The sequence below is a fragment of the Papio anubis genome, chromosome 5, assembly GCF_008728515.1.
Source record: "Papio anubis isolate 15944 chromosome 5, Panubis1.0, whole genome shotgun sequence".
NCBI classification, from domain to species: domain Eukaryota; kingdom Metazoa; phylum Chordata; class Mammalia; order Primates; family Cercopithecidae; genus Papio; species Papio anubis.
Window position 1 is genome coordinate 153217381 of NC_044980.1, and position 27155 is coordinate 153244535.

Consider the following 27155-nt stretch of genomic DNA (forward strand, 5'->3'; position numbering starts at 1 on the left):
CTATCACAGTGCTATGTCCAACAGGCACTTAGTTGATACTGATTGAATAAAAAGAGGCACCCAAATCAGTCTCGATTTGAGGTTGGTGCTGGACCAAATCAGTCTTGATTTGAGGTTGGTGCTGGGCTTCCAGGAGGAGAGTAGTAGCCAGGTTAGAGTTCTAGACTGCATGTACTGCTTCTAATTCTTACAGCCCTTTTGATTTGTCATACTTTCATGTTGGGTCCAATAGCTGAATATGTTCCTGATACTCTATACTTTCAGTGGGGGTTGGCGGTGTTGGATTCTCGACAAATATGTGAGCTTCTCAAAGACAGATTGAGCTCCTCACAGCACCTCGCACATTGTCAGGCATCTAGTAGGGGCTTAACAGAAATTTATTGGACAGATACATGAATGAATGAATAAATGAATGAATGCAGAAGAGGACGGGGGGATGAGAAAGTCCTCAGAACTAGTGATAATGATATAAAAGAATAATAATATGAACTTAGGTTGACAGGCAACTATGAAAAACCACGTTTATTTTTAATAAAGGATGACATATTTCCAATCAGTAAAACATAATAAAAGTATAAAAATGTACTAAGTACAATCATTAGCATTATGTTATAGGGGAATAGTTGTTATAACTTTTCCCTGTAAGATGGCACATTGGATGGTCACAGCTGGCTTGATTTACAGAGGGGCAAGAGTAGGTGACCAGTTGTATCAGTTGCTCCAGTTTCCTAGGATTTGGGACTCTTAAAAATGAGAAAGTCCCAGGCAAACTGGGATGGTTGGTCATACAAGAAAAACAGCAGCATCAAAATGCTGGCTATAGTTTGGAACTTAGGAAAAGAATCAGACATTATTTTTTTCAACTTCTCAATCTCTTTTCCCCTTAGCTCTGAAATAAAAATCCCTTTGTTATTACTGAAGGTGTTACAGCTTTCAGAGGCTTTTTACCACTGGGTTTCATGTAATTTTGACTTAATACCTATGTCAAGCCTGGGAAGAAAGGCAATTCTAACCAACTTGCAGGTGTGGCATCCTGCTTCAAGCTGCCTGCATCCTAGAGAGAATGGAGGCAGAGCAAGAATTCAAACTCAGATCTCCTGAGGCTACTGTTCTGTTCTTTCTGGCTTTTAGTAGTAGCCAGAAATTGTTTGGGGAAAACATTGGGGTGCCTGAGTTCCAAGTTTTCACTCAGTCCCCTTACTGGGAACAATTCACATCATCACCACTTTGCCTGGTATGTGTACCTGTCCCTTCGTGGGCAATCCTCATGCAGGATTCCTCCCAATACCCAGCAGCTGGCTAGTGCTGACATCATTATGTGGCAGAGGCAGTGAAACAGTATATTGGCTCCAGGACGGTGCTGCAAATGGCCCTTCCAGTCCAGGTTTGCCAGGAAGATGGTCAGAAGGCCAGCTCCCTGTGCCATTGGCCAACTTGATTGAATGTTTTCTGGCATCTTTGCTGAGGAGGTTCTCGAGTGATAGGTCAACTTATGGCTGATGGCACGACTCATAGGCTCAAAGACTCACCACACTTATTGCATCTATTTCTGTCCTTTTTGCCTACTATATAGGTACTAGCTTAAGGTGGCTCAGTACCCTTTCTGGCTTATTTTACAAGACTAGGGTTAGGCTATACTTTCCCACAGCAGACCTGGCTTCTCTTGACAGCCTATTAAAATTCTACTGTTCATTCTTTTAACACTGTTTTGAGCTCTTTTATATATTTGACATAACCTCTAGGGATAGGAAGTCTATATAATCCTCCTTTTCCCTGTGAAGTGACACTTCCTCTGACTCCTCTAACTGAAGCAGGCCAGTGTCTTCCAGAGGGTGGTGTTCTGGAATAAGCTGAGTGGGGTTTCATATGAGCTCTACCCTTGAAAATGTCATTGTTTAAGCTCAGGGTTGCTTTATCATATGGGCCTATTCTGGGTGCGGATGTGCTTATATCTCCTGATTTACAGGTTTTTTTTCTTTTGTTCTAAGAGCTGAATGAGGATGGGCAGTTTTATTTAAAAATAAATATAATAAATAGCTTTTTTAAAAAAGAGTGCCACCTATGTCCTCTTGTCAGATTCCCCAGATGGTGGGACATATGGCCTGTCAGTCAAAACAGGGGTCTCTGGTTCACCTGTTCCCTTTTGCATGTCTATTCTTCATGCCTCTTACACTAGCTGTGACCCTACAACCCTCAGAAGAGTCTGTGACACTGAGTTCAAATCCACTTTTCTTTCTGGCTTTTAGTAGTAGCTTTTTAGACGTGGCTTTTCTTTGGCTTACAGACAAAAGGCAGAACCAACTCGCTGTGCATGGAAGGGATGTTAATCCCAACTAGGCCGTCACCACAATACACTCGAGATGAAGCCCTTATGTGCACAAGTCTCTTATGAAACTTTAACTCTGGGCACTGAGGGGTAAAGAAGCCCAGAGACTTCCATATCCTGAGATATTGCCTGGGTTAATACACTTCTTGGAATCTTGGAAACTTATGGCCCAGTTGCATTGGGTTGTAGGCTACACTTATCTAGAGGGTCAGAAGAATAGCTTTGGGCTAAACCAATTTGAGAACTCAGTGCAACAAAAACAACCTCCTTCTCCAAACTGTTTGCAAAATGTGCTGCCTGGCAGCAGCAGAAAACTAAAGGCCGACTGGGTTTCCAGTCTTTGTGTCAAACCCCTTGGGGACAGCGCTTCCTCCATGGAAGTCAAGATTGTTGGAGAAAAAAAGAATAAGACTGGCACGTTGTTTCCTCTATGAAAAGGAAGGGGTCAAGGGTTACGTGGGCCAGTGATTGAGTGGCCTCTGTTGAGTTTGTATGGATTTCTGCAGCTCCTCATATGGTCAGTGAACTCTGGGATCGGCGATGGCTGCCCCTCTTTGAGCACCGGGACATATCAGTCTGTCCTCTTGAGTTGGCCACTGTCCTATTAGGCCCCAGCAGGTGCTCCCCAGATGAGAGTTGAGCTGAGGAGTCCCCTGAGCATGAGTCATACCTCATGCGCTCTGTGCCGCATCTCTGTTCATGGAGCACTGACTCTTCGATGTGCTTCCTCTTGGGAGGGTTAGAGCTCTTCGGGGTGCTGGTACTGAAGTCCTGTCCTGTGATAGATGACACTGGGTGGTGGGTGGGTCGAGCCACTTCGGGGACAGGGGCAGCCCTCTGTCTGTTTCTCCAACTCTGGATTTCCAGGTTTCTTTTGTCTGGGGGCAGTTTGTCAATTTTCTGAGCTTTTGAGATTAGAGACTTCCCAAAACTTCCTTGTAGAGACAGGAAAAAGTATCTGGTGGGAAATAACAGAATAAAGATATTTCTGATTTCCATTACTTCATAAACTTCAGCATTAAAAGATGGTCTTTAGAATCCAGCTCCCTGCCCAGGGCAAGATCCTCTTTACTGCACTCCTAGCTATTAAATCCATGCCTGGGCACCTCTAGTCTTGGGTAGCTCAACAAAAAAATAACAACAAAACATAACAGTTAACATTTATTATACACCAGGACTATTCTAAGTGCTTTATGCATTATTAACTCATTTTATTTTCCCAACAATCTCATGAGGTTATTACTTAAGTTTGCCTCTGAGTACAGATAAGGAAACTGAGGGACTGAGAGATTTAATGATTTGTTCACAGCCACTCAACAGTGGTTGAGCTATGGTCAGAACCACACACTCTGAATCCAAAGACTTGTGTCTTATTTGCCATGCACAAAGCAGTGCATTCTATTTCTGGGCTACTCCAATTTAGGCAAATTTAATTGCTGTGTCATGTTAAGCCTTTGTAAAACTTGATGATTTTAAAATAGTTTTAGAATCCACATTCTTTTCTTGAATCTGTGGGCCTTGCTGACTTGACAATGTCATCCTATTACAACAATTTGCCAGATAAAGAAATAGGGGCCCCAAGAGGTGAGGTGAGATTCCCAAAGTCTCCTGAGATGTTAACAGATCTCCTTGTTGACTGACTCAAGGTTTTTATACCCTTGCCAAGCTGCATACAGTCTGTAGTAGACTCTGGAATTGGAAGTCTTTTTTTGTTTTTGAGATGGAGTCTCGCTTTGTCACCCAGGCTGGAGTGCAGTGGCGCGATCTTGGCTCACTGCAAGCTCCGCCTCCCGGGTTCACGCCATTCTCCTGCCTCAGCCTCCTGAGTAGCTGGGACTACAGGCATCCACCACCATGCCCGGCTAATTTTTATTTTTTTATTTTTAATAGAGACGGGGTTTCACGTGTTAGCCAGGATGGTCTCGATCTCCTGACCTTGTGATCCGCCCACCTTGGCCTCCCAAAGTGCTGGGATTACAGGCGTGAGCCTCTGTGCCCGGCCTGGAATTGGAAGTCTTTATCTGTGTCTAGAATCTTCTCTCTGTTCAAAGTGTAGGCAAGGAAAGGGGTAAGAATGTGAATAAAACTATGTGGTGTATGGAGAAAATATACACAAGCCGTTGCAGTGGGCAACTCACATCCACTTTCCAGATGTCCATTGCCTTATCTAAAAAGTAATCTATCTGGCCTGGAGGACATCTGAGGTCATTCCCAAAGATAGTCTTTAAAAATTTTTTGTTTGAAGTCTTATAAGCAGGAAGGCTCCTATTCTTCCACTACGTCTAAAAGCTGCAGGGTGACCCTCCCACCCCTGCCCAGCCAACCCCTGCCAGTGGGCAAGAGATTTCTGAAAATTACAGTAGATCGCATGGAACCAGATAAATTGTTTTCATTCTCTCACATCTCACCCAGTGAAGTAGTAAGGCCATGTATGTGTCCCAGGAAATATTTGACTTTTTGCTTCAAAACTGGAATTTCCGTAGTGTAAACCTTTTCCTTGAGCCACTGCCTTCCTCCTCTATTGGTTTATTCAACAAACGCTTTTCAAGTTCCCACAACGGGCCAGGCCCCCAAGGGATTAAGCCATGAACAGGAAAGACAAGGTCCTTGCTGTCACGTAACATGTGAATATAGTTATAAATGGAGAAGGCCATGAGAGTGTCAAACACCCGATCACTAAAATTAAGTGTTTCTTCCTCAAGGAAGGAAGTGCTGACAGTTCCACCCGCTATGTATTTCTCAAACCCATACCCTATCAGCCCTTAAGTGTTTCTTCCTTGAGGAAATGCCCCCTCCATTTATAACTATATTCACGTGTTACATGACAGCAAAAAGCTTGTCTTTTGTGTTCATGGCTTAATCCTTTGGGGGCCTGGCCCATTGTGGGGACTTGAAAAGTATTTGCTGAAAAAATGAATGGAGGAGGAAGGTGGTGGCTTGGGGAAAGGTTTACACAGAGTAACCTTTTAAAGCTGAAAACTGCAGGATGCATAGGAGGTAGCCATGCCAAGGGGATGAGAATCCAAACCTAGGCACCATGGCTGAAGCTTGGGGAGTGGTGACAAGAGTAGGGGAATATGACCCAGGAGGGGTTGGCACAAGCAGAGCAGGGAGGAATTGTGGGCCAGGTTTATGGTTTTTGTGCTTTACTGCAAAGGTCTTGGGAAGCCCTTGGAGGGTTATAAATAGGTGACATCACACTTTGAGCCAACGATAATGGACAAGAGTAAGATCTAATAGGAGACTACTGAAATAATTTGGGGTGAAAGGGTAATAGTCTATTGGTAGCAGTGGCCGTAGAAATGGAAATAGATGAGTTTGAGAAATACATGGTGGATAGAACTGTCAGTACTTGGTGAAAGGCTAGACGTGGGTGTGGGTTAGCAGGTGATGTCAAGAATAATTCCTCGGGGCCTGCCTTTGTCCTAAGTGGGTAGCATTTGCTGAAAGAAACTCTAGAGAGGTACCCAGATTTCTGGGGTGGTGCTGGTGATAGAGGGTGGAATCATGAATTAACTTAGAAATGTCTCCCAGTTTCCTCAGACTTAATCTGGCCAGTGGAGGTGACGAATAGCTAGCTAGAAAGATGTGTCTGGAATTCATAAAAGAGGTCTGGGCTGGGAATTTATGACGAAGAGTCGTCTGCTAAAAATAATTGTTAAATCCATGACAGTTATTGCTGTTTATGGAGAGAACATAAAGTTAGAAGACAAGAGAACTTGGGGGCAAGAGAACCTAGGGGCAAGAGAAACGAGGTTAAGAAAACCACCAAACTTATTAAATGAAGTAAGGCCTGTTGATGGGTATCTAATTTTGGGATAAAAAAAGTTTTGTATAATTGTCTATTTGCTATCGCTTAAAATGATAAAACGGCTTGATTGCGATGTTCAGAGTGGTGAGATCCTAGGGATGGAAAGAGGCTAAGTCTTGCCTGTGGGCACATCATCGTCAAGTTCACTGCTTTGACTAGAGAGTGTGGGCTGCAGAATAGAACACCGGCCTTTGAGTTGGGAGAACCTAGCTCCCACTGTGATCGGTGGTAGGCCTGTGAACACATTCTGGTCCCTCTTGGTACTTCCGCCGTCCCATGAGCGGGGTACTAGAGCCATAGCTCTGCCCAACACTTAGCTCATGGCAAAAACAAAATGAGAGACTAGATGGGAGAGCCTATGTCAAGAGTGAGCTCCAAGGAAAGTCAAGGCATTTATAGTTGCTCTTGCTATTTTTCTGGAAAAGGTACATTTACTGTAGAGGGTTTAACTTGGAAATATCTGACATAGTCCCTGGGCATGGATAATTTGTCTAATGCAGGTCTTGTATGGAAAGTGTGTGTTTAAACAAATTTGAATAATACTTAAATGTTGGCAATTTCATGCAAAATTTGAATTTCTGGGAAAACTCTGAAGCTCTGAAATGTTTGACTTGATCTTTCCTTGTGTCCATGATAGAAGCTGAGAAGCTCTTTCTTCCAGTGTCTGTACGCCATCTGGCTTGCTGAACTTGCTGGCCTGTCCTTGTAGGCATTTGAGTATGAGACTCCTGGACTAATACAAAAAAGGACCACAGAGCTTCTCAAACTAATTCCTTATAACACAAAAATATTTGTAAGGCAGGAGGGTAGGAATTGATACTCCCATTTTATAGATGTCACAACGGAGGTCACACTGATTTGGTGACTTCGCTACTTTGTGGCTAACCTGGGACCACAGTCCATGTTATTTGCCTCCTTGGTCATTCATCGTTCTTTCTGTCCCACCTCTCTGTTTCTGAAACAGTAGCCTCAAGGATCCCAGCAGAAGCCAAACTCCTGACTCTTGGGTTTTAAAAATATCTTATTAAAGGGAGATTGGTAATTTTAGGAAAGAAACACAGCCCCAGTGCTCAAACCTTGGGAGAAGAGCAACAACTGGAGTGAGAAAGCAGACGAGGTAGAAAGTGGGGTTTGACAGCTGGCCTTCCATCACCCAATAGGGATTGGTGGGGCTGTTGCAGGTGACACAGGTGGCATTGTACAGGAGGGATACCAGAAAGTACATCAGGAAGCTGCCGAGGAGCACGACTCCGTGGAAAATGGTCTGTGGAGGGAAAGAAGCAAACACTGTTGAAGGTAAGCTGAGATTAGGAGGCAGGGTAATCAAACTACTTGGTTAACTTTGTTTCAAACTATTTTTGAAATGCAACACACACAAAATTCAAAAAAGGGTGCAGCTTAATATATCATTATAAAGCAAACACCCAGATTGCTGCCATGAAGAATTGAACACACATACCCCAGAAGACCCTATTCTTCTGTCTCACCCCTGCTTTTGGTGATAATTTCTATGCTATCCATTGTAGGTTTACTACCTATCTAGGTTTTCCTACATAGCCTGTTTTTAAATGGATAAATAGAATCATGTTTCGCATGACTTTTTGTTTTTTTTCCCCTCAATGTTATGTTTGTGTGATGAGCCCATTTTTTCCATGTGGCAGTAGTTTATTCATTTTCAAAGCAGTGCAGTATTCTGTTTTTTTTTTTTAATTGTATTTTGTCCTGCCTGGTTTGTGCTTTTCTTTTCCCGTTCTTGTTGTCTTTTATTTTTATTTAATTTAAAAAATTGATATTAGATGTATATATTTTCAGGATACATGCAATAATTTGGTATATTCATATATAATTAGGATAATCATGACATCCATGACTTTAAATATTTCTTTTCTTTATTCTAGGAGTATTCAAATTATTCTCTTCTAGCTATTTTGAAATACACAATTGGCTAATGTTAACTATAGTCATTCTATTGTTCTTTTAAACATATTGACTATTTCGTATAATTTTGTTTTCCTTCTTTCCTAGTTGGGAAGTTATATATTCCATTCCTATTCTTTTAGTGATTACTCAATAAGTGAAAACAAGCAAACTTACTGCAGTCTAAACAAGCAAACTTACCGCAGTCTAAAGCTTACAACTAGTTTTCCATCCTCCTGAATTACACACAAGATTTAGAGCACTTTAACTCTCTTTACATCCCTCCTGGCTGCTTTTGCTGCTGTTTAAATTCTGTCATCTTTTAAAATCACTCAAGTCACTAGCATTATTGTTTGTATGGTCAGTATTCACTAAGGTCTACTCACATGCTTATCACTTTTCCTGCCTTCATTCCTTGGACCCTCCACCTGAGGTATCTTTCTTTTTAAGTACATCCTGTAAAATGTCCTTTTGGGAGTCTGATAGTGATATGCTGATGCTTTATTTCGTTGATATTCTTGAAATTCGTCTTTTGATGAATATGGTATTCTTGTTCGGCAGCTATTTTCTTTCAGTGTGCTTAATATGGCATTCCACTGTCTTCTGGCTTTCATTGTTACTACTGAAAAGTTATTAATCTCTACTTGCTCTTCCTTAGAAGGAAATCTTTATCTCTTAAAGTCTGCTTACTTTTATAACTTTTTTTTGTCTTTTTTGTTCTATAGTTTCCTATGACAGAATAAGTATGAATTTCTTTTTATTTATCTTGCTTGGGTTTTGCTGAGCTTGAATCTTTGATCACTTCAGCAAAATTCTCATCACAATCTTTTCAAAGATTGCCTATATTTCATTCCCTCTCTCATTTCTGAGACTCTGATTAAATATATGTCAGACCACTTAAAATATCATTCTATTTACTTAATATAGCTTCTATGATTTTCATTACTTTTCCTGTTTTATAGTCTGAACACTCCTTTTGACCAATTCAATAATTCTTCCCTTAGCTATATCTAATTTTCTACTTAGCCAACCATTGAAACTTACTGTAGTCTTTATTTCTAAATGTTCTATTGATTTTTCAAATCGGCTAGATTGCTTTATATAGTTTACCAATCCCTGCAGATATTTTAAAGCATATTCTTTATTTCTTTAGACATAGTAAACATAGCTTTTCCTTTTATTTATATTTGATAATTCCGGTTTCTAAAATATTTGTTTCTGATATTTGGTTTTTCACTCATGGACTCATTCTTTTATGAGGTTCATTATTTTTGAATGTGCTTATTGTGCTCAAAGTTAGACACAACTTGAGGCTTAGAATAAAGGTAACTTTCTCTAGAAAGGAATTGTGTACGTGCGTGTGTGTGTGTGTGTGTGTTGCAATCGTTGGGCACTGCTAATCTTGAGGCACTTCAAGTTGAATTCATAGGTGAGAGTTTGGCTCACACAGGTGATATGAACCTGGGCTACATATGTACCCAAGGCCAGTCTGTGGTCACAATTTCCCCAGGGCAAATTGGTGCTGATTCTTTCTGCTCTTTTCAGCACAGAGGAAAAAAAAATCCTATTTTAATGTTGTCTCTTAGACTCCCAACTTAGGATTCTAGGTATTGATTTCTGAACCTTTTGCTCAATCAAGTCTGCCAAAACAAAAGTTCATTTCTGGGAGAGTTGCCAATACCCTTAAGAAAGGCATTGGCTCAATTTGCTTCTCTAGCATCTCCCTTTCCCCGAGGTTTGGTCATTGCTTACTTGTCAGCTTGCTCATGCTTTTAAAGAGTTTTTTTTTTTCCTTTTTTAAAGTTATCCAGTATTTTTTGTTGTTCTCAGTGAGGGATGTGATCTAAATAACCTAGCGCCAGTTCCTGAAGAAGAAAGCAATTAGCTAACTTTTTCAATTGCTTTAATGGGGACTGAAACTGTCAAAGCTCTTAAAATTCTTGTTATATTTCTACCCAGGGAAGAAATAGATTCTCTTCCTGCTTCAACTACTTTCAAAACGGAAGCATACTTTTCATAATTATTTTAGTAGCTGACTCCTTTCCCCAAATCACCAGAAATCACCACTAACTACTCAGGGTACCTAGTCTGAAGATACATTACGTGGGTTAATAGTGCTAAAAGAGTACTTTTTCTCTTTTAAAGCAGATGGCTTCAGTGCTTTGAGAAAGAGGACTGAGTGTTCAATCAGAATACAGAATCTTTAGTCTCACCACTCATTTAATACAATGTTGAGGCCTGATTAAAAACCTTTCAGGGCATTACACCTTTTGAATGGTTTTAAAAAATCTAATGATTAAGAGAGTCATAGAGAGGAGAGTTCCTTTTGGAAAATATCTTGGACTAGTTTTTTAAAAGTGTAATTAAATTGCTGTGAAATATTTCAAGCATGCAGACAATAAACCTCATACACCCAACATTCAGCTTCATCAATTTTAATCTTATATTTACTTCAGATTTTATGGAAAGATTAACTCTTATAGATACAGTTAAAGCAAGGGTATATCTCTTGCAAATGACCTCTTTAATCTTGAACACAAATTCAGTATCAGTCTGACATGTTTCATACACATGTACATGTTTACCCACGTTTATGGATGCTTTTTTGCTTTATCATATATGCATCCTTTTTGTATGGGCTGAATGTTTATGTCCCCCTACTCCCAAGTTAATAATGTTTAAGCCCTAATCTCCAATGTGATAGCATTTGGATGTGGGGCCTTTTGAAGGTGATTAGGGAGAGCCCCCATGAATGGGGATTAGTGCCCTTATAAGAAAAGACATGAGAGACTTGATCCTTCTTTCATTCAGCCATGTGAGTGATAATATAGCTGGAAGGCAGCTGTCCAGGAAGGAAGAGGGCCTGATGCTGAATCAGCTGCTGCACTGATCCTCGAGCTTCTAGCCTTCAGAACCATGAGAAATAAATCTGTTATTTAAGCCACCCAGTCTATGGTATTTGTTATGACAGCCTGAGAAGACAAAGACAATTCTGCAGCTTTTTTTTCACTTGATTTTATACTTTCAAGAAGGGGGGTTCCCAGCTCCTGGGCCATGGACCAGTACCAGTCCGTAGCCTGTTAGGAACTGGGCCACACAGCAGGAGATGAGTGGCTGGTGAGTGAGCATTACAGCCTGAGCTCCCCCCCATCTCCTGTCAGATTAGTGGTGGTATTAGATTCTCATAGGAGCATGAGAACTGTATTGTGAACTGTGGATGTGAGGGATCTAGGTTGCATGCTCCTTCTGAAACTCAAATGCCTGATCTGAGGTGGAACAGTTTCATTCCAAACCACCTCCACCCCGCAATTCTATGGAAAAATTGTCTTCTATGAAACTGGTCCCTGGTGCCAAAAAGGTTGGGGATCACCGCTTTAAAGTTTTATCTATGTTGAAATACATAGCTCTAGCACATTCATTTTAACTATTATATGGTATGAACATGACACAACTTATTTTTCTCATCGATGAACATTTAGGCCCCCTTTTTGGCTAGTAAGAACGATGTAACATTCCTGTTCATGTCTCCATATATATGTGTGCAAGAGTGTTTCTGAGGTATGTACTTAGAATTGTGCCAAAAAGTATGAGTCCTTTAAATTCCTCTAGGTGTTTTCAAATAGCCCTTCAGAATTTATGATCTACTAACAGGATAGGGAAGTTCCTTGGTTATGCTTTATTATCTTTAACACACTCCCAAAATGACTTGTCAGTATTTTATTTAGAATTTTCCACATCTGGCTGGGTGTGGTGGCTCACACCTGTAATCCCAGCACTTTGGGAGGTCAAAGTGGGTGGATCACTTGAGGTCAGGAGTTCAAAACAAGCCTGGGAAACATGATGAAACCCTGTCTTTACTGCAAATACAAAATATTAGCTGGGCGTGGTGGTGTGCACCTATAATCCCAGCTGCTCGGGAGGGTGAGGCAGGAGAATCACCTGAACCCAGAGGCGGAGGTTGCAGCGAGCCGAGATTGTGCTACTGCACTCCAGCCTGGGTGACGAGTGAGATTCCATCTCAAAAAAAATTTTTTTTTTCTACATCTATGTTAATTAGTGAGATTGGTCTGTAATTTTCTTTCCTTAAACTGCCCATGCCCATTTTGATATCAGTTATTTTAAACATGAAAAACAAATTGCTTATTGCTATGGTTTAAATGTAGGTGCCCCTTCTAAACTCGTATGTTGGAACCTAATACTCACTGTGATAGTATTAAGAGGAGGGGCCTTTTGGAAGTGATTAAGTCATGAAAGATCTTCCTTCATGAATGAATTAGCGCTCTTATAAAAGAGGATGATGGAAGCATCCTAGTGCTTTTTTTGCCCTTCCACCATGTGAGGACACAGTGTTCATTTCATCTCTTTTTGCCTTGTCAGGACACAGCATTCACCTTTTATTTGTGCCCTTCTCAAAGATGCAGCAAGAGGACACCATTTGAAGCAGGGAGCAGCCCTCACTGGACTCTGAACCTGCCGGTGCTTTGGTCTTGGATTTATAAGCCCCTATAACTATGAGAAATCCACTTCCATTCTTTGTAAATTACCCAGTCTCAGGTGCTCTGTTGCAGTAGCATAAACTGACTAAGACACTTATCTTTTTCTATTTCTTTATTCCATGAAAAAATTGATATAAAATAGAGATCACCTGTTCTTTACAAGTTTGATCAAATTTTAAATCCTTTGGGTCTAATGTTTTTGGGGATAGGATTTGGCTTATTCAGGCTTGCTGAGTGATCTTGACTGCATTTTGATAAATTTTACCAAACTTAACATTGCTAAAATTAATTTAACATAGCTAAAATGTTTTATATTCATATTTTGTTAATTGATCCAATAATGTCCTAAAGGTGTGTGTTTTTTCCCCCTTCAGTACAGAATCCATTTTAGGGTCATATATTACATTTGGTTTTCATGTCTCCTTAGTCTCCTTTAATCTGGAATATTTCATAGCCTTTGGTTTTATATGGCATTGACATTTTTGAAAAATACTGGAATACTCTCACCCTACCTACCACCTTTTTGTTTTTAAAGAAAGATTAATGCTCATTTTGCATTTGTCTGATGTTTCCTTATGAACATATTCAGATTATACATTCTCTACCTGGCCATGTGATCTTGGCAGGTTAGATACCCTCTTTGAGCCTCAATTTCCCTATCTGTAATTATAAAAAGTATGGGATTAAATGATGATTAAAATCCCTTCCTAGGATTCTATCTAGGATTCATTTTTTATATAACACTGACCCTCTAATTTTTTTTTCTTCTAAAAAGAAAACAATGGATTAAACAAATTAAAAAAAAAAAAACCCTAAATAGCCACAGTCAATTTGAGATTCATTTATTTAACAGATAGTTATTGTTCACACATTGGCCAGGCTCTTTTGACTAGATGGTACAAAAAACCAACTATGACTGAATTGAGCTATAATAAGCCTAGAGGTAAGATTAGCTTCAGGCAAAGCTGGATGCAGGCACTCAGCAATGTCACACGGAATCTGCACCTCTCCCTTTCTTCATCCTGCTTTCCTCTCTGTTGGCCTCATCCTCCAGTAGTCCTTTCTACATTATGGCAAGAAATTGCCAGTTGCTCCAGGCTTCCAAACAACTGGCTCAGAAACCACAGCGGAAAGACTGCTCTGGCTTTCCAACAAAAATCCTAAGGCAGGATCTCATTGACGAGGATTGGGTAATATGTGCATGCCTGAACCAATCACTGTGAATGGGGTGGGGTAGAATTGTCTGGATGGGGTTCTGGGTCATGTCTCCATTTCCAAAACCAGGAGACAGTGTCTGCTCTGGATTGTGTATCAGTCAGGGGAGCAGAGTTACTGTGAGCCTCTAGGATAAGAGATTTACTACAGGGACTAGACCTCCCATAATTGAGAGGAGTGAGAAAGTGAAGCCCAGAAGAGGACTTAAAGGATAAAAGTCACCACATTGAGAAACCAAGCACATTCAACTGCAGACGTGACTGCAAAAAAGTGATGGATAGGTCTATGGGAAGCAGTTGTCTTTGAGTCTACAGCCAAGAATCTGGCCATGAGCCTAAGCTCACATTTGGTAATCAGGGCCAGAAGTTAGGAAAGAGAGCTGGAAGCAGCATAGTGCAGAGCAGTTATGAAAACAATCACAATCCAGTTCAATAAGTGTTTAATAAGAGAAATCGCAAGGCACAATGGGCGCCCCAAGGGGTTACAGAATCCAGCCTAGACACCAAGGAAGGCCTTTTGGAGGAGACAACATTTGAGATGAGGCCTGAAGGATGAAGAGAGAGCCAGAGGAAATGGGAGAGAAATTAGCAAATGCAGAGGCCTAGAAGTGAGATAGGATATTCGAGAACTAAAAGTAGCTTGGTCTGGCTGGGGTCTAAGTATGAAGTAGAAAGCGTCACTAGTGATGCCAAGGGGCCAGCAGGAGCCAGATATTACAGGCCCATAAGTGAGGAGTTTGGACTCTGTCCTAAGAGCAATGGGGAGCCGTGGTAGGATGTAAAGCAAGGGAGAGGTAAGTATCATAGGTAGATGTTGGCACATTGGAGATGGGAGGATCTGCTGAACACATTTCCCTCCCAGGAAAAGTCCAGACACCTCAGCTGTAATACTGATCCCTGTACCTTCAAGGGTTTGCTAGCTTTAGTTTCCTTCTTGGAAGGTAATCTGAGGAATATGGCACTGGGAATGTGATGGCATTCATTATATTTTCAACTGCAAGTGACAGTGTGTCTGACAGCGGCTTAAGCAAAGAAGAAATATCATCTTTTATAGCAAAACATCTGAAGGTGGGCATCTAGGGGCTCAGTGTGTCCAAGAATCCAGGCTCTTCTCATCTTTCTGCTCTGGGATCTCCAGCAGTAGTTGACTTTGTCTTTAAACTCATTGCCCAAAACAGTGGCTGCAGTGCCACACATCATTTGGTCACAGGGCACTGACAAAAACAGGAAGGAAAAGGTGGGATGAAAGGCTTTTACCTCATGACTCTATCTTAATAATAATAATAATAATAATAATAATAATCAGGTTTCCCTTGACCTCTCATTGGCTAAGAGCTGCATCATGTGCCCACCCTGGACCAATCACTGCTGAAGGGAAAGGAATTACTGCTCCTACTTAAGACAGATAATTATTGATTTTCTAGGGGCTTTCTAATCCTTATGTTGGTACATAAGTAATCGTGGATTTTGCCATTAAAAGTACTAATATGTTTATAGTCATTCAGCAAGAAGTATTTAGAATTTCCATCATGACTTACTCTTTATTTCATAAGTTGTTTAGAAGTACATTTTGAAATTTCTAAGCTTGTTAGGTTTTATGCGGCTACCTGTTTATTGCTGGTTTCTAATTTAAATAACCTGTCAGAGAACATAAACTTTATGATTTTTTTTCTTTCACATTCCTTTGATTTAGAATTATCTCTCTGGAAAATGGTCTGTGTATGTTTGAAAAAAATTTGTTATCTGTTTTGAGCAAAGTTTTATATATCAAATCAAACATAATTTATTAAAAGTTTCTATATCCCTTCTATTTTTTTGTCTATTTGAGCTATACCAGTTTCTTATAGAGTTGTATGAAAATCTCAAACTATGATTGTGAATTTGTCCATTTCTTATTTTTGCTGGATGAAAAAAATCCAATCTGTAATTTTTGTTTTTAGAAGAATTAATCCACTTACATCTACTATAAGTACTGATACATTTCAATTTAGTTAAACATCTCATTTTGCAGTTTTTGGTTGTCATCATTTTCTTTGCTCTCATTGCTTTTAAATTAAAATGCATTTTTTTCATTATCATACTTTAAGTTCTGGGCTACATGTGCAGAATGTGCAGGTTTGTTACGTAGGTATACATGTGCCATGGTGGCTTGCTGCACCCATCAACCCATCATCTACATTAGGTATTTCTCCTAATTCTACATTAGGTATTTCTCCTAATGCTATCCCTCCCCTAGCCCCACCCACCCCCACCCACCACCTGACAGGCCCAAGTGTGTGATGTTGCCCTCCCTGTGTCCATGTGTTCTCATTGTTCAATTCTCACTTGTGAGTGAGAACATGTGGTATTTGGTTTTCTGTTTCTGTGTTAGTTTCCTGAGAATGATGGTTCCCTTCAAAGGACATGAACTCATCCTTTTTTATGGCTGCGTAGTATTCCATGGTATTTATGTGCCACATTTTCTTTATCCAGTCTATCATTGGTGGGCATTTGGGTTGGTTCCACGTCTTTGCTATTGTGAACAATGCTGCAATAAACATACATGTGCATGTGTCTTTATAGTAGAATGATTTATAATGCTTTGAGTATATACCCAGTAATGGGATTGCTGGGTCAAATGGTATTTCTGGTTCTAGATCCTTGAGGAATCACCACACTGTCTTCCACAGTGGTTGAACTAATTTACACTCCCACTAACAGTGTAAAAGTGTTCCTATTTCTCCACATCCTCTCCAGCATCTGTTATTTCCTGACTTTTTAATGATCACCATTCTAACAGGTGTGAGATGGCATCTCATTATGGTTTTGATTTGCATTTCTCTAATGACCAGTGATGATGAGCTTTTTTCATGTGTCTGTTGGCTGCATAAATGTCGTCTTTTGAGAAGTGTCTGTTCATATCCTTTGCCCACTTTTTGATGGGATTGTTTTTTCTTGTAAATTTAAGTTTCTTGTAGATTGTGGATATTAGCCCTTTGTCAGATGGATAGATTGCAAAAATTTTCTCCCATTCTGTAGGTTGCCGTGTCCCCACCCTTTTCTTGATAAACTTGAGGGCCCGTTTGTCCTTGGAGACCTTCAGTAACTCCATGGCGCGCCGCTTGTACGGGGCAAAGCCACACACCTCCCGAATCATGTCCCGCACGAACTTGGTGTTTCGTCAGACGCCCGCGGCGGCGGCTGTGCCTGGGCTTGCTCACGTTCTTGGTCACCTTGTGGCCCTTGTTGAGGCCCACGGCCATAGGGTAGCGTAGAGCCATGGCTGCGGACAGCGTCGGGGAGAAGGGGCGGAGGTGAGTACAGGCTCGGTTCCCAAGGCCCAGAGACCCGCGTCCCGGCTTCTTCAGCCTCGCTGGCCACAACCAACCATCCTCCTTGCCTGTTCATTTGGCTAATAGTTTCTTTTGCTCTGCAGAAGCTCTTTAGTTTAATTAGATCCCATTTGTCAATTTTCACTCTTGTTGCCATTGCTTCTGGTGTTTTAGTCATCTTTGCCCATGCCTATGTCCTGAATGGTATTGCCTACGTTTTCTTCTAGGGTTTTTATGGTTTTAGGTCTTACATTTAAGTCATTAATCCATCTTGAGTGAATTTTTGTATAAGGTGTAAGGAAGGGGTCCAGTTTGTTTTCTGCCTATGGCTAGCCAGTTTTCCCAACACTATTTATTAAATAGGGAATCCTTTCCCCATTGCTTGTTTTTGTCAGGTTTGTCAAAGATCAGATGGTTGTAGATGTGTGGTGTGATTTCCGAAGCCTCTATTCTGTTCCATTGGTTTATATATCTGTTTTGGTACCAGTACCATGCTGTTTTGGTTACTGTAGCCTTGTAACATAGTTTGAAGTCAGGTAGTGTGATGCCTCCAGCTTTGTGTTTTTTGCTTAGCATTGTCTTGGCTATATGGGTTGTTTTTTTGGTTCCATATGAAATTTAAAGTAGATTTTTCCAGTTCTGTGGAGAAAGTCAGTGGTAGCTTGATGGGGATAGCATTGAATCTATAAATTAATTTGGGCAGTATGGCCATTTTCACGATATTGATTCTTCCTATCCATGAGCATGGAATGTTTTTCCATTTGTTTGTGTCCTCTTATTTCCTTGACCAGTGGTTTGTAGTTCTCCTTGAAGGTGTCCTTCACTTCTCTTGTTAGCTGTATTGCTAGGTATTTTATTGTCTTTGTAGCAATTGTGAATGGGAGAGTTCACGCATGATTTGGCTGTTTGTCTATTATTGGTGTATAGGAATGCTTGTGATTTTTGCACACTGATTTTTTATCCCAAGACTTTGCTGAAGTTGCTTATCAGCTTAAGAATTGGGACTGAGACGACGGGGTTTTCTAAATATACAATCATGTTATCTGCAAACAGACAATTTGACTTCCTCTTTTCCTATTTGAATACCCTTTATTTCTTTCTCTTGCCTGATTGCCCTGGCCAGAACTTCCAATACTACATTGAATAGGAGTGGTGAGAGAGGGTGACATCCTTGTTTCGTGCCAGTTTTCAACGGGAATGTTTCCAGCTTTTGCCCATTCAGTATGATATTGGCTGTGGGTTTGTCATAAATAGCTCTTATTATTTTGAGATAAATTCTATCAGTACCTAGTTTATTGAGAGTTTTTAGCATTAAGAGGTGTTGAATTTTATTGGAGGCCTTTTCTGCATCTACTGAGGTAATTGTGTGGTGTTTGTCATTTGTTCTGTTTATGTGATGGATTACATTTATTGATTTGTGTATGTTGAACCAGCCTTGCATCCCAGAGATGAAGCTGACTTGATTGTGGTGGATAAGCTTTTTGATGTGGTGCTGGATTCGGTTTGCCAGTATTTTATTCAGGATTTTTGCATCAATGTTTAGCCAGGGATATTGGCCTGAAATTTCCTTTTTTTGTTGTGTCTTTGCTAGGTTTTGGTATCAGGATGATGCTGTCCTCATAAAATGAGTTAGGGAGGAGTCCTTTTTTTATTGTTTGGAATAGTTTCAGAATAAATGATATCAGCTCCTCTTTGTACCTCTGGTAGAATTCGGCTGTGAATCCGTCTGGTCCTGGGCTTTCTTTGGTTTGGTTTCTATTAATTACTGCCTCAATTTCAGAACTTGTTATTGGTCTATTGAGGGATTTGACTTCTTCCTGGTTTAGTCTTGGGAGAGTGTATGTGTCCAGGAATTTATCTATTTCTTCTTGATTTTCTGGTTTATTTGTGTAGAGGTGTTTATAGTATTCTCTGATGGTAGTTTGTATTTCTGTGGGATCAGTGGTGATATCCCCTTTATCATTTTTTATTGTATCTATTTGATTTTTCTTTCATTTCTTATTAGTCTGGCTAGTGGTCTATTTTGTTAATCTTTTCAAAAAAACAGTTCTTGGATTCATTGATTTTTTGAAGGTTTTTTTTGTGTTTCTATCTCCAGTTCTGCTCTGATCTTAGTTATTTCTTGTCTTCTGCTGGCTTTTGAATTTGTTTGCCTTGCCTCTCTCATGTTTTTAATTGTGATGTTAGGGTGTCGATTTTAGATCTTTCCCACTTTCTCCTGTGGGCATTTAGTGCTATAAATGTCCCTCTAAACACTGCTTTAGTTGTGTCCCAGAGATTCTGGTACATTGTGTCTTTGTTCCCATTGGTTTCAAAGAACTTCTTTATTTCTACCTTAATTTCGTTATTTACCCAGTGGTCATTCAGGAGCAGGTTGTTCAGTTTCCATGTAGTTGTTCAGTTCAAGTGAGTTTCTTAATGCTGAGTTCTAATTTGATTGCATTGTGGTCTGAGAGACTGTTAGGATTTCCATTCTTTTGCATTTGCTGAGGAGTGTTTTACTTTCAATTATGTGGTCAATTTTAGAATAAGTGTGATGTGGTACTGAGAGGAATGTATATTCTGTTGATTTGGGGTGGAGAGTTCTGTAGATGTCTATTAGGACTGCTTCGTCCAGAGTTGAGTTCAAGTCCTGAGTATCCTTGTTAATTTTCTGTCTTGTTGATCTGTCTAATATTGACAGTGGGGTGTTAAAGTCTCCCATTATTATTGTGTGGGAGTCCAAGTCTCTTTGTAGGTCTCTAAGAACTTGATATATAAATCTGAGTGCTCCTGTATTGGGTGCATATATATTTAGGATAATTAATCCTTCTTGTTGCATTGATTCCTTTACCATTATGTAATGCCCTTCTTTTTTTTGGTCTTTGTTGGTTTAAAGTCTGTTTTATCAGAGACTAGGATTGCAATCCTGCTTTTTTTTTTTGCTTTCCATATGCTTGGTAAGTATTCCTCCATCCCTTTATTTTGAGCCTATGTGTGTCTTTGCATGTGAGATGGGTGTCCTGAATACGGCACACCAATGGGTCTTGACTCTTTATCCAATTTGCCAGTCTGTGTCTCTTAATTGGGGCATTTAACACATTTACGTTTAAGGTTAATATTGTTATATGTGAATTTGATCCTGTCATGATGTTAGCTAGTTATTTTGCCCATTAGTTGATGCAGTTTCTTCATAGTGTCAATGGTCTTTACAATTTGGTATGTTTTTGCAGTGGCTGCTACTGGTTTTTTCTTTACATATTTAGTGCTTCCTTCAGGAGCTCTTGTAAGGCAGGCCTGGTGGTGACAAAATCTCTCATCATTTGCTTGTCTGTAAAGGATTTTATTTTTCCTTTGCTTATGAAGCTTAGTTTGGCTGGATATGAAATTCTGGGTTGAAAAAGCTTTTCTTTAAGAATATTGAATATTAGCCCCCACTCTCTTCTGGCTTGTAGGGTTTTTGTAAAGAGATCCGCTGTTAGTCCAATGGACTTCTCTTTGTGGGTAACCGGACCTTTCTCTCTGATTGCCCTTAATATTTTTTCCTTCATTTCAACCTTGGTGAGTCTGACCATTATGTGTCTTGGCTTGTCTTGCTAGGTTGGAGAAGATCTCCTGGAAAACATCCTGAAGAGTGTTTTCCAACTTGGTTCCATTCTCCCCATCACTTTCAGGTATACCAATCAAATGTAGGTTTGGTCTTTTCACATAGTCCCATATTTCTTGGAGGTTTTGTTCATTCCTTTCCATTCTTTTTTTCTCTAATCTTGTCTTCATTCTTTATTTCATTAAGTTTATCTTCAATCTCTGATATCCTTTCTTCTGCTTGATTCAGCTATTGATAGTCGTGTATGCTTCACGAAGTTCTCATGCTGTGTTTTTCAGCTCCATTAGGTCATTTATGTTCTTCTCTAAACTGGTTGTTCTAGTTAGCCATTCCTCCAACCCTTTTTCAAGATTGTTAGCTTCCTTGCATTGCATTAGAACATGCTCCTTTAGCTCGGAGGTGTTTGTTATTACCCACCTTCTGAAGCCTACTTCTGTCAATTCATCAAACTCATTCTCCATCCAGTTTTGTTCCCTTGCTGGTGAGGAGTTGTGATCCTTTGGAGGAGAAGAGGAATTTGGGTTTTTGGAATTTTCAGGCTTTTTGTGCTGTTTTTTTCTCATCTTCATGGATTTATCTACCTTTGGGTCTTTGATGTTAGTGACCTTCAGATGGGGTTTCTGTGCGGACTCTTTTTGGTTGATGTTGATGCTGTTCCTTTCTGTTTGTTAGTTTTCTTTCTAATATCAGGCCTGTCTGCTGGAGTTTGCTGGAGGTCCACTCCAGACCCTGTTTGCCTGGGTATCACCAGCAGAGCTGCAGAACAGCAAAGATTGCTGCCTGCTCCTTCCTCTGGAAGCTTCATCCCAGAAGGGCACCCACCAGATGCCAGCCAGAGCTCTCCTGTATGAGGTGTCTCCCAATCAGGAAGCACAGGGGTCAGGGACCCACTTGAGGAGGCAGTCTGTCCCTTAGCACAGACCTCGAGTGCTGTGCTGGGAGATCTGCTGCTCTCTTCAGAGCTGGCAGGCAGGAACGTTTAAGTCTGCTGAAGCTGTGCCTACAGCTACCCCTACCCCCAGGTGCTCTGTCCCAGGGAGATGGGAGTTTTATCTATAAGCCTGACTGGGGCTGCTGACTTTCTTTCAGAGATGCCCCACCCGAATCTAGAGAGGCAGTCTGGCTACAGAGGCTTTTAGGTGCTGCAGTGGGCTCTGCCCAGTTCGAACTTCCTGGTGGCTTTGTTTACACTGTGAGGGGAAAACCACCTACTGAAGCCTCAGTAATGGTGGACTCCCCTCTCCCAACCAAGCTGGAGTGTACCAGGTTGACTTCAGACTGCAGTGCTCTCAGCAAGAATTTCAAGCCAGTGAATCTTAGCTTACTGGGCTCCATGGGGGTGGGATCTGCTGAATTAGACCACTCGGCTCCCTGGCTTCAGCCCCCTTTTCAGGGAAGTGAATGGTTCTATCTTGCTGGTGTTCCAGGCACCACTGGGATATGAAAAAAAAACCCAAAAACCTCCTACAGCTAGCTCAGTGTCTGCCCAAATGGCCGCCCAGTTTTGTGATTGAAACCCAGGGCTCTGGTGGTATAGGCACCTGAGGGAATCTCCTGGTCTGTGGGTTGAGAAGACTGTGGGAAAACTGTAGTATCTGGGCTGCAGTGGACTGTTCCTCATGGCCCCTCATGGCTTCCCTTGGCTAGGGCAGGGAGTTCTCCAACCCCTTGTGCTTTCTGGGTGAGGCAATGTCCCACCCTACTTTGGCTCAGTCTCCGTGGGCTGCACTCACTGTCTAAACACTCCCAATGAGATGAGCTGGGTACCTCAGTTGGAAATGCGGAAATCACCCACCTGTGTTGATCTCGCTGGGAGCTGCAGGCTGGAGCTGTTCCTATTCGGCCATCTTGCCGGCCACCCCTTCTCTCATTTTTTCATCTTTCCTACATCTGCAGAATTGACAGTTGTCTAGATTTTTTTCTCCTTCCCTTTTAGTGATTAATCTTAAGATACTTAAAAAAACCAAACTTTTATGGAAAAATGTATAGTTAAATGTATATTTTTAGGGCTGGGCACGGTGGCTCACACCTGTAATCCCAGCACTTTGGAAGGCCGAGGCGGGCAGATCACGAGGTCAGGAGATCGAGACCATCCTGGTTAACATGGAGAAACCCTGTCTCTACTAAAAATACAAAAAATTAGCCAGGTGTGGTGGTGGGTGCCTGTAGTCTCAGCTACTCAGGAGGCTGAGGCAGGAGAATGACATGAACCTGGGAGGAGGAGTTTGCAGTGAGCCGAGATCGTGTCACTGCATTCCAGCACTCTAGCCTGGGTGACAGAGCAAGACTCCATCTCAAAAAAAAAAAAAAAAAAGTGTATTTTTATTCTTCTATCCACTATGAAGGCTTTAGCATAAATTACCTACCTATTGAATAGCCCTTCCTTATGCTGTGTCTTACAGTTTTAGCTTTTGTTTATGCTCTTGCAGAAGTGTGTTCCTTTTTTTGTGAGGGCCTGTGGGTAGTAAACCTTATAGAGTTTATTTGAAAATAGGATTTATTTTGTTTTACTCTTAATAGTGTAGCTTTTCTAGTTTTTTTTCTCCTTCAGGTTTTTTGAAGATAATTACTCCATTGTCTCCTGGCTTTTCTTGTTTGGTCATCAGCGTAGCTGTTCCTTTTCAAGTAATTTGTTTATAGTCTCTGGCAGACTTAAGGGTTGCCTCTGTATCTTTTATATTATACAACTTAATTATGATATATTCAGGCTATACATCCAGATTTTTGATAAATTTTCAGCCTCAATGACAATTTCTTCAAATAGTTTCTCCATCATTCTTTTTTCCTCCTGAGATTTCTATTTAGAGAGGTTGAAGCCATTTGTTCTAGCCACCATCTCCTCTTATTTTTCATATTTGTGTATCATTCTGGATAAGCTCCCAAAACAACATTTCAATTTGGCAGTTTATTTTTTGCCAGTGTCTGATCTCGAGCAGATCCTACAAATCGTAGTTTTAATTTCAATGCAATATTTTATTTTCAAGAATTCTAAATGTTTCATTAGCTTGGTGGTTTCTAGTATCAAACAGCTTCTGATAAAACTATACCTTGGGAGGCAGAGGTGGGTGGATCACGAGGTCAGGAGATTGAGAACATCTTGGCTAACACACTGAAACCCTGTCTCTGCTAAAATTACAAAAAATTAGCCAGGCATGGTGGCACACGCCTGTAGTCCCAGCTACTCGGGAGGCTGAGGCAAAAGAATCTCTTGAACCCAGGAGGCAGAGGTGCAATGAGCCAAGATGGAGCCACTGCACTCTGGCCTGGACGACAGAGCAAGACTTTCTCCCCAAAAAAAAAAAAAAAAAAAAAAAAACCAAAACCAACCAAACAAAAACTATACCTCCAAACAGCTTACCATTGTTATCTTTTCTTTAGATTTCTTTCTTGAGTAGGAGAATTTTAGACCCAGCAGTAGATGGGGTTCCAGTCTGCCCTACCCCACAGGAGCCAGAGTCCCCATTGCCATGATCTGTGTCCTGTCCCAGTTCCCAGAAAGTCTGCAGTTTGAGCCTTCCCAGTGCCGCCTTTTCCTCTTCCCTTCCTCATTGTATTGCAGCCCTTCTGGTGTTTCTGGCCCATGAAGAAGTTTATCCTGTACTTAATTCGGCTATGCCTTTTTTTGTCTTATCACTTTGTTCTGTCATTGGCACACACTGGAGCAGAGGATTTTAAAAATATTTTATTTTAAGTTCTGGGATACATGTACAGAACATGCAAGTTTGTTACATAGGTATGCATGTGCCACGGTGGTTTGCTGCATCTATCAACCTGTCATCTAGGTTTTAAGCTCTGCATGCATTAGGTATTTGTCCTAATGCTCTCCCTCCACTTGTTTCCCACCTCCTGACAGTCCCTAGTGTGTGTTGTTCCCCTCGCTGTGTCCATGTGTTCTCACTGTTGAACTCCCATTTGTCAGTGAGAACATGTTGTGTTTGGTTTTCTGTTCCTGTGTTAGTTTGCTGAGGATAATGGCTTCCAGCTCCATTCATGTCCCTGCAAAAGACATTATCTCATTCTTTTTTTATGGCTGCATAGTATTCTATTGGTGTGCATGTACCACATTTTCTTTATCCAATCTATCATTGGTGGGCATTTGAGTTGGTTCCATGTCTTTGCTATTGTAAATAGTGCCGCAATAAATGTTCGTATGCATGTGTCTTTATATAGAATGATTTATAATGCTTTGGGTATATCCCCAGTAATGGGACTGCTGGGTCAAATGGTATTTCTGGCTCTAGATCCTTGAGGGATCGCCACACTGTCTTCCACAATGGCTGAACTAATTTACATTCCCACCAACAGTGTAAAAGTATTCCTATTTCTCCACTGCCTCACCGTCTACTGTTTCTTGACTTTTTAATAATCGCCATTCTGACTGGCGTGAGATGTTATCTCATTATGGTTTTGATTTGCATTTCTCTAATGATCATTGATGTTGAGCTTTTTTTCATGTTTGTTGGCCACATAAATGTCATCTTTTCAGAAGTATGTGTTCATATCCTTTACCCACTTTTTGATGGGGTTGTTTTTTCTTGTAAATTTAAGTTCCTTGTAGATTCTAGATATTAGCCCTTTGTCAGATGGTTAGATTGCAAAAATTTTCTCCCATTCTGTAGATTGCCTTTTCACTCTGATGATTGTTTCTTTGGCTGCGCAGAAGCTCTTTAGTTTAGTACATTTTCATTTTTGTTGCAGTTGCTTTTGGTGTTTTAGTCATGAAGTCTTTGCCCGTGCCTATGTCCTGAATGGTATTTCCTGGGTTTTCTTCTAGGGCTTTTATGGTTTTGGGTTTTATGTTTAAGTCTTTAATCCATCTTGAGTCAATTTTTGTATAAGGTGTAAGGAAGGGGTCCAGTTTTTTTCTGCACATGGCTAGCCAGTTTTCCCAGCACCATTTATTAAATAGGGAATCTTTTCCCCATTGCTAGTTTTTGTCTGGTTTGTTGAAGATTAGATGGTTGTAGATGTGTGGTGTTATTTGAGGTCTCTGCTCTGTTCCATTGGTGTATATGTCTGTTGTGGTTACTGTAGTCTTGTAGTGTAGTATGAAGTCAGGTAGCGTGGTGCCTCCAGCTTTGTTCTTTTTGCTTAGGATTGTCTTGGGTATATGAGCTCCTTTTTGTTCTCATATGAGATTTAAAGTAGATTTTTCTAATTCTGTGAAGAATGTCGATGGTAGTTTGGGAATAGCATTGAATCTATAAATATCTTTGGCAGTATGGTCATTTTCACCATATTGATTCTTCCTATCCATGAGCATGGAATGTTTTTCCATTTGTGTCCTCTCTTATTTCCTTGACCAGTGGTTTGTACTTCTCCTTGAAGACATCCTTCACTTCCCTTGTTAGCTGTATTCCTAGGCATTTTATTTTCTTTGTAGCAATTGTGAATGGAAATTCATTCATGATTTGTTGCTCTGCTTGTCTATTGGTGTATAGAAATGCTTATGAGTTTTGCACATTCACTTTATATCCTGAGTTTTTGGGCTGGGCTGAGACAACGTTTTTTTTGTTTTGTTGTTTTTGACATGGAGTCTTGCTCCATAGCCCAGGCTGGAGTGCAGTGGTGCGATCTTAGCTTACTGCAACCTCCGCCTCCCAGATCCCAGTTTAAGCAATTCTCCTGCTTCAGCCTCCTGAACTCCCGAGCAGCTGGGATTATGGGCACATGCCATCATGCCCAGCTAATTTTTGTATTTTTAGTAGAGATGGGGTTTCACCATGTTGGCCATGCTGGTCTTGAGCTCCTGACCTCGTGATCTGCACGCCTCGGCCTCCCAAAGTGCTGGGATTACAGGTGTGAGCCGCCGCGCCTGCCCTGACAATGGGGTTTTCTAAATATACAATCATGTCATCTGTAAAGAGACAATTTTAATTTCTCTCTTCCTATTTGAAGATAAATAGGAATTCCTGTTTTAGGAATAAAAAAAATTCCTATTTTATTTCTTTCTCGTGCTTGATTGCCCTGGCCAGAACTTCCAATACTATGTTGAATAGGAGAGGGGGTTTTCAAAATGAGAACTCCGTGATCCAAAACTACCTTTGAGTGGCTCTTAACCACTGCCCAGCTGGTTATGGCCTGCTTTAGCTTGTGACAGTGGTGGTGGGAGGTTGGGGTGGAGAGTTCCATTGCAGAATGTAGGAACATGTTGAGCCTACTTGGGGCTGTTTTCCAAATTTTTAATGCTTGTGCTTCCAGAAAGCCATTTGAGCAAGGACAAATCTTTCAGCAACGTGTTCCCTGTGTACCATTCAATCTTACCTACTTACACTATTAGCATGGATGTTAGAGGCTCACATTAAACTGCCAGAGTTCAAAACTTGCTTCTATCTTGCAGTGCTTGGGGGCAAGTTAAACCTTATTGCATCTACCGTATTTCTAAATCTGTGAAATGGGAATATAAAAACACCTAACACAAAGGATTCTAGAGGTTAAATAATACATGCTAACCATGTAGAGAGATATCTGGCATAGAATTGTAAGCTATTAGT

At 40.8% G+C, this 27155-nt stretch overlaps 1 protein-coding gene and 1 pseudogene across 4 annotated transcripts in view; both read right to left on the reverse strand.

Annotated features, from left to right (window-relative positions):
- Nucleotides 1-499: 499 nt before the first annotated feature.
- Nucleotides 500-27155, reverse strand: part of ATP10B (ATPase phospholipid transporting 10B (putative)) — a 365220-nt gene continuing 338564 nt past the window's right edge. For 3 of the 4 annotated variants that reach the window (XM_031666580.1, XM_031666579.1, XM_031666581.1), the window contains 2 exons: nt 7214-7401; nt 500-3284 (listed from right to left, as the gene is read on the reverse strand). In XM_031666580.1, coding sequence (XP_031522440.1) covers nt 2837-3284; nt 7214-7401 — 636 coding nt within the window. In that variant the 3' untranslated portion in view covers nt 500-2836. Of the gene's footprint in view, nt 3285-7213; nt 7402-12076; nt 15480-27155 lie in introns of those variants that run through there. The other variant, XM_031666582.1, reaches the window with a different exon arrangement.
- LOC101001302 lies at nt 15657-17067 on the reverse strand (annotated as a pseudogene).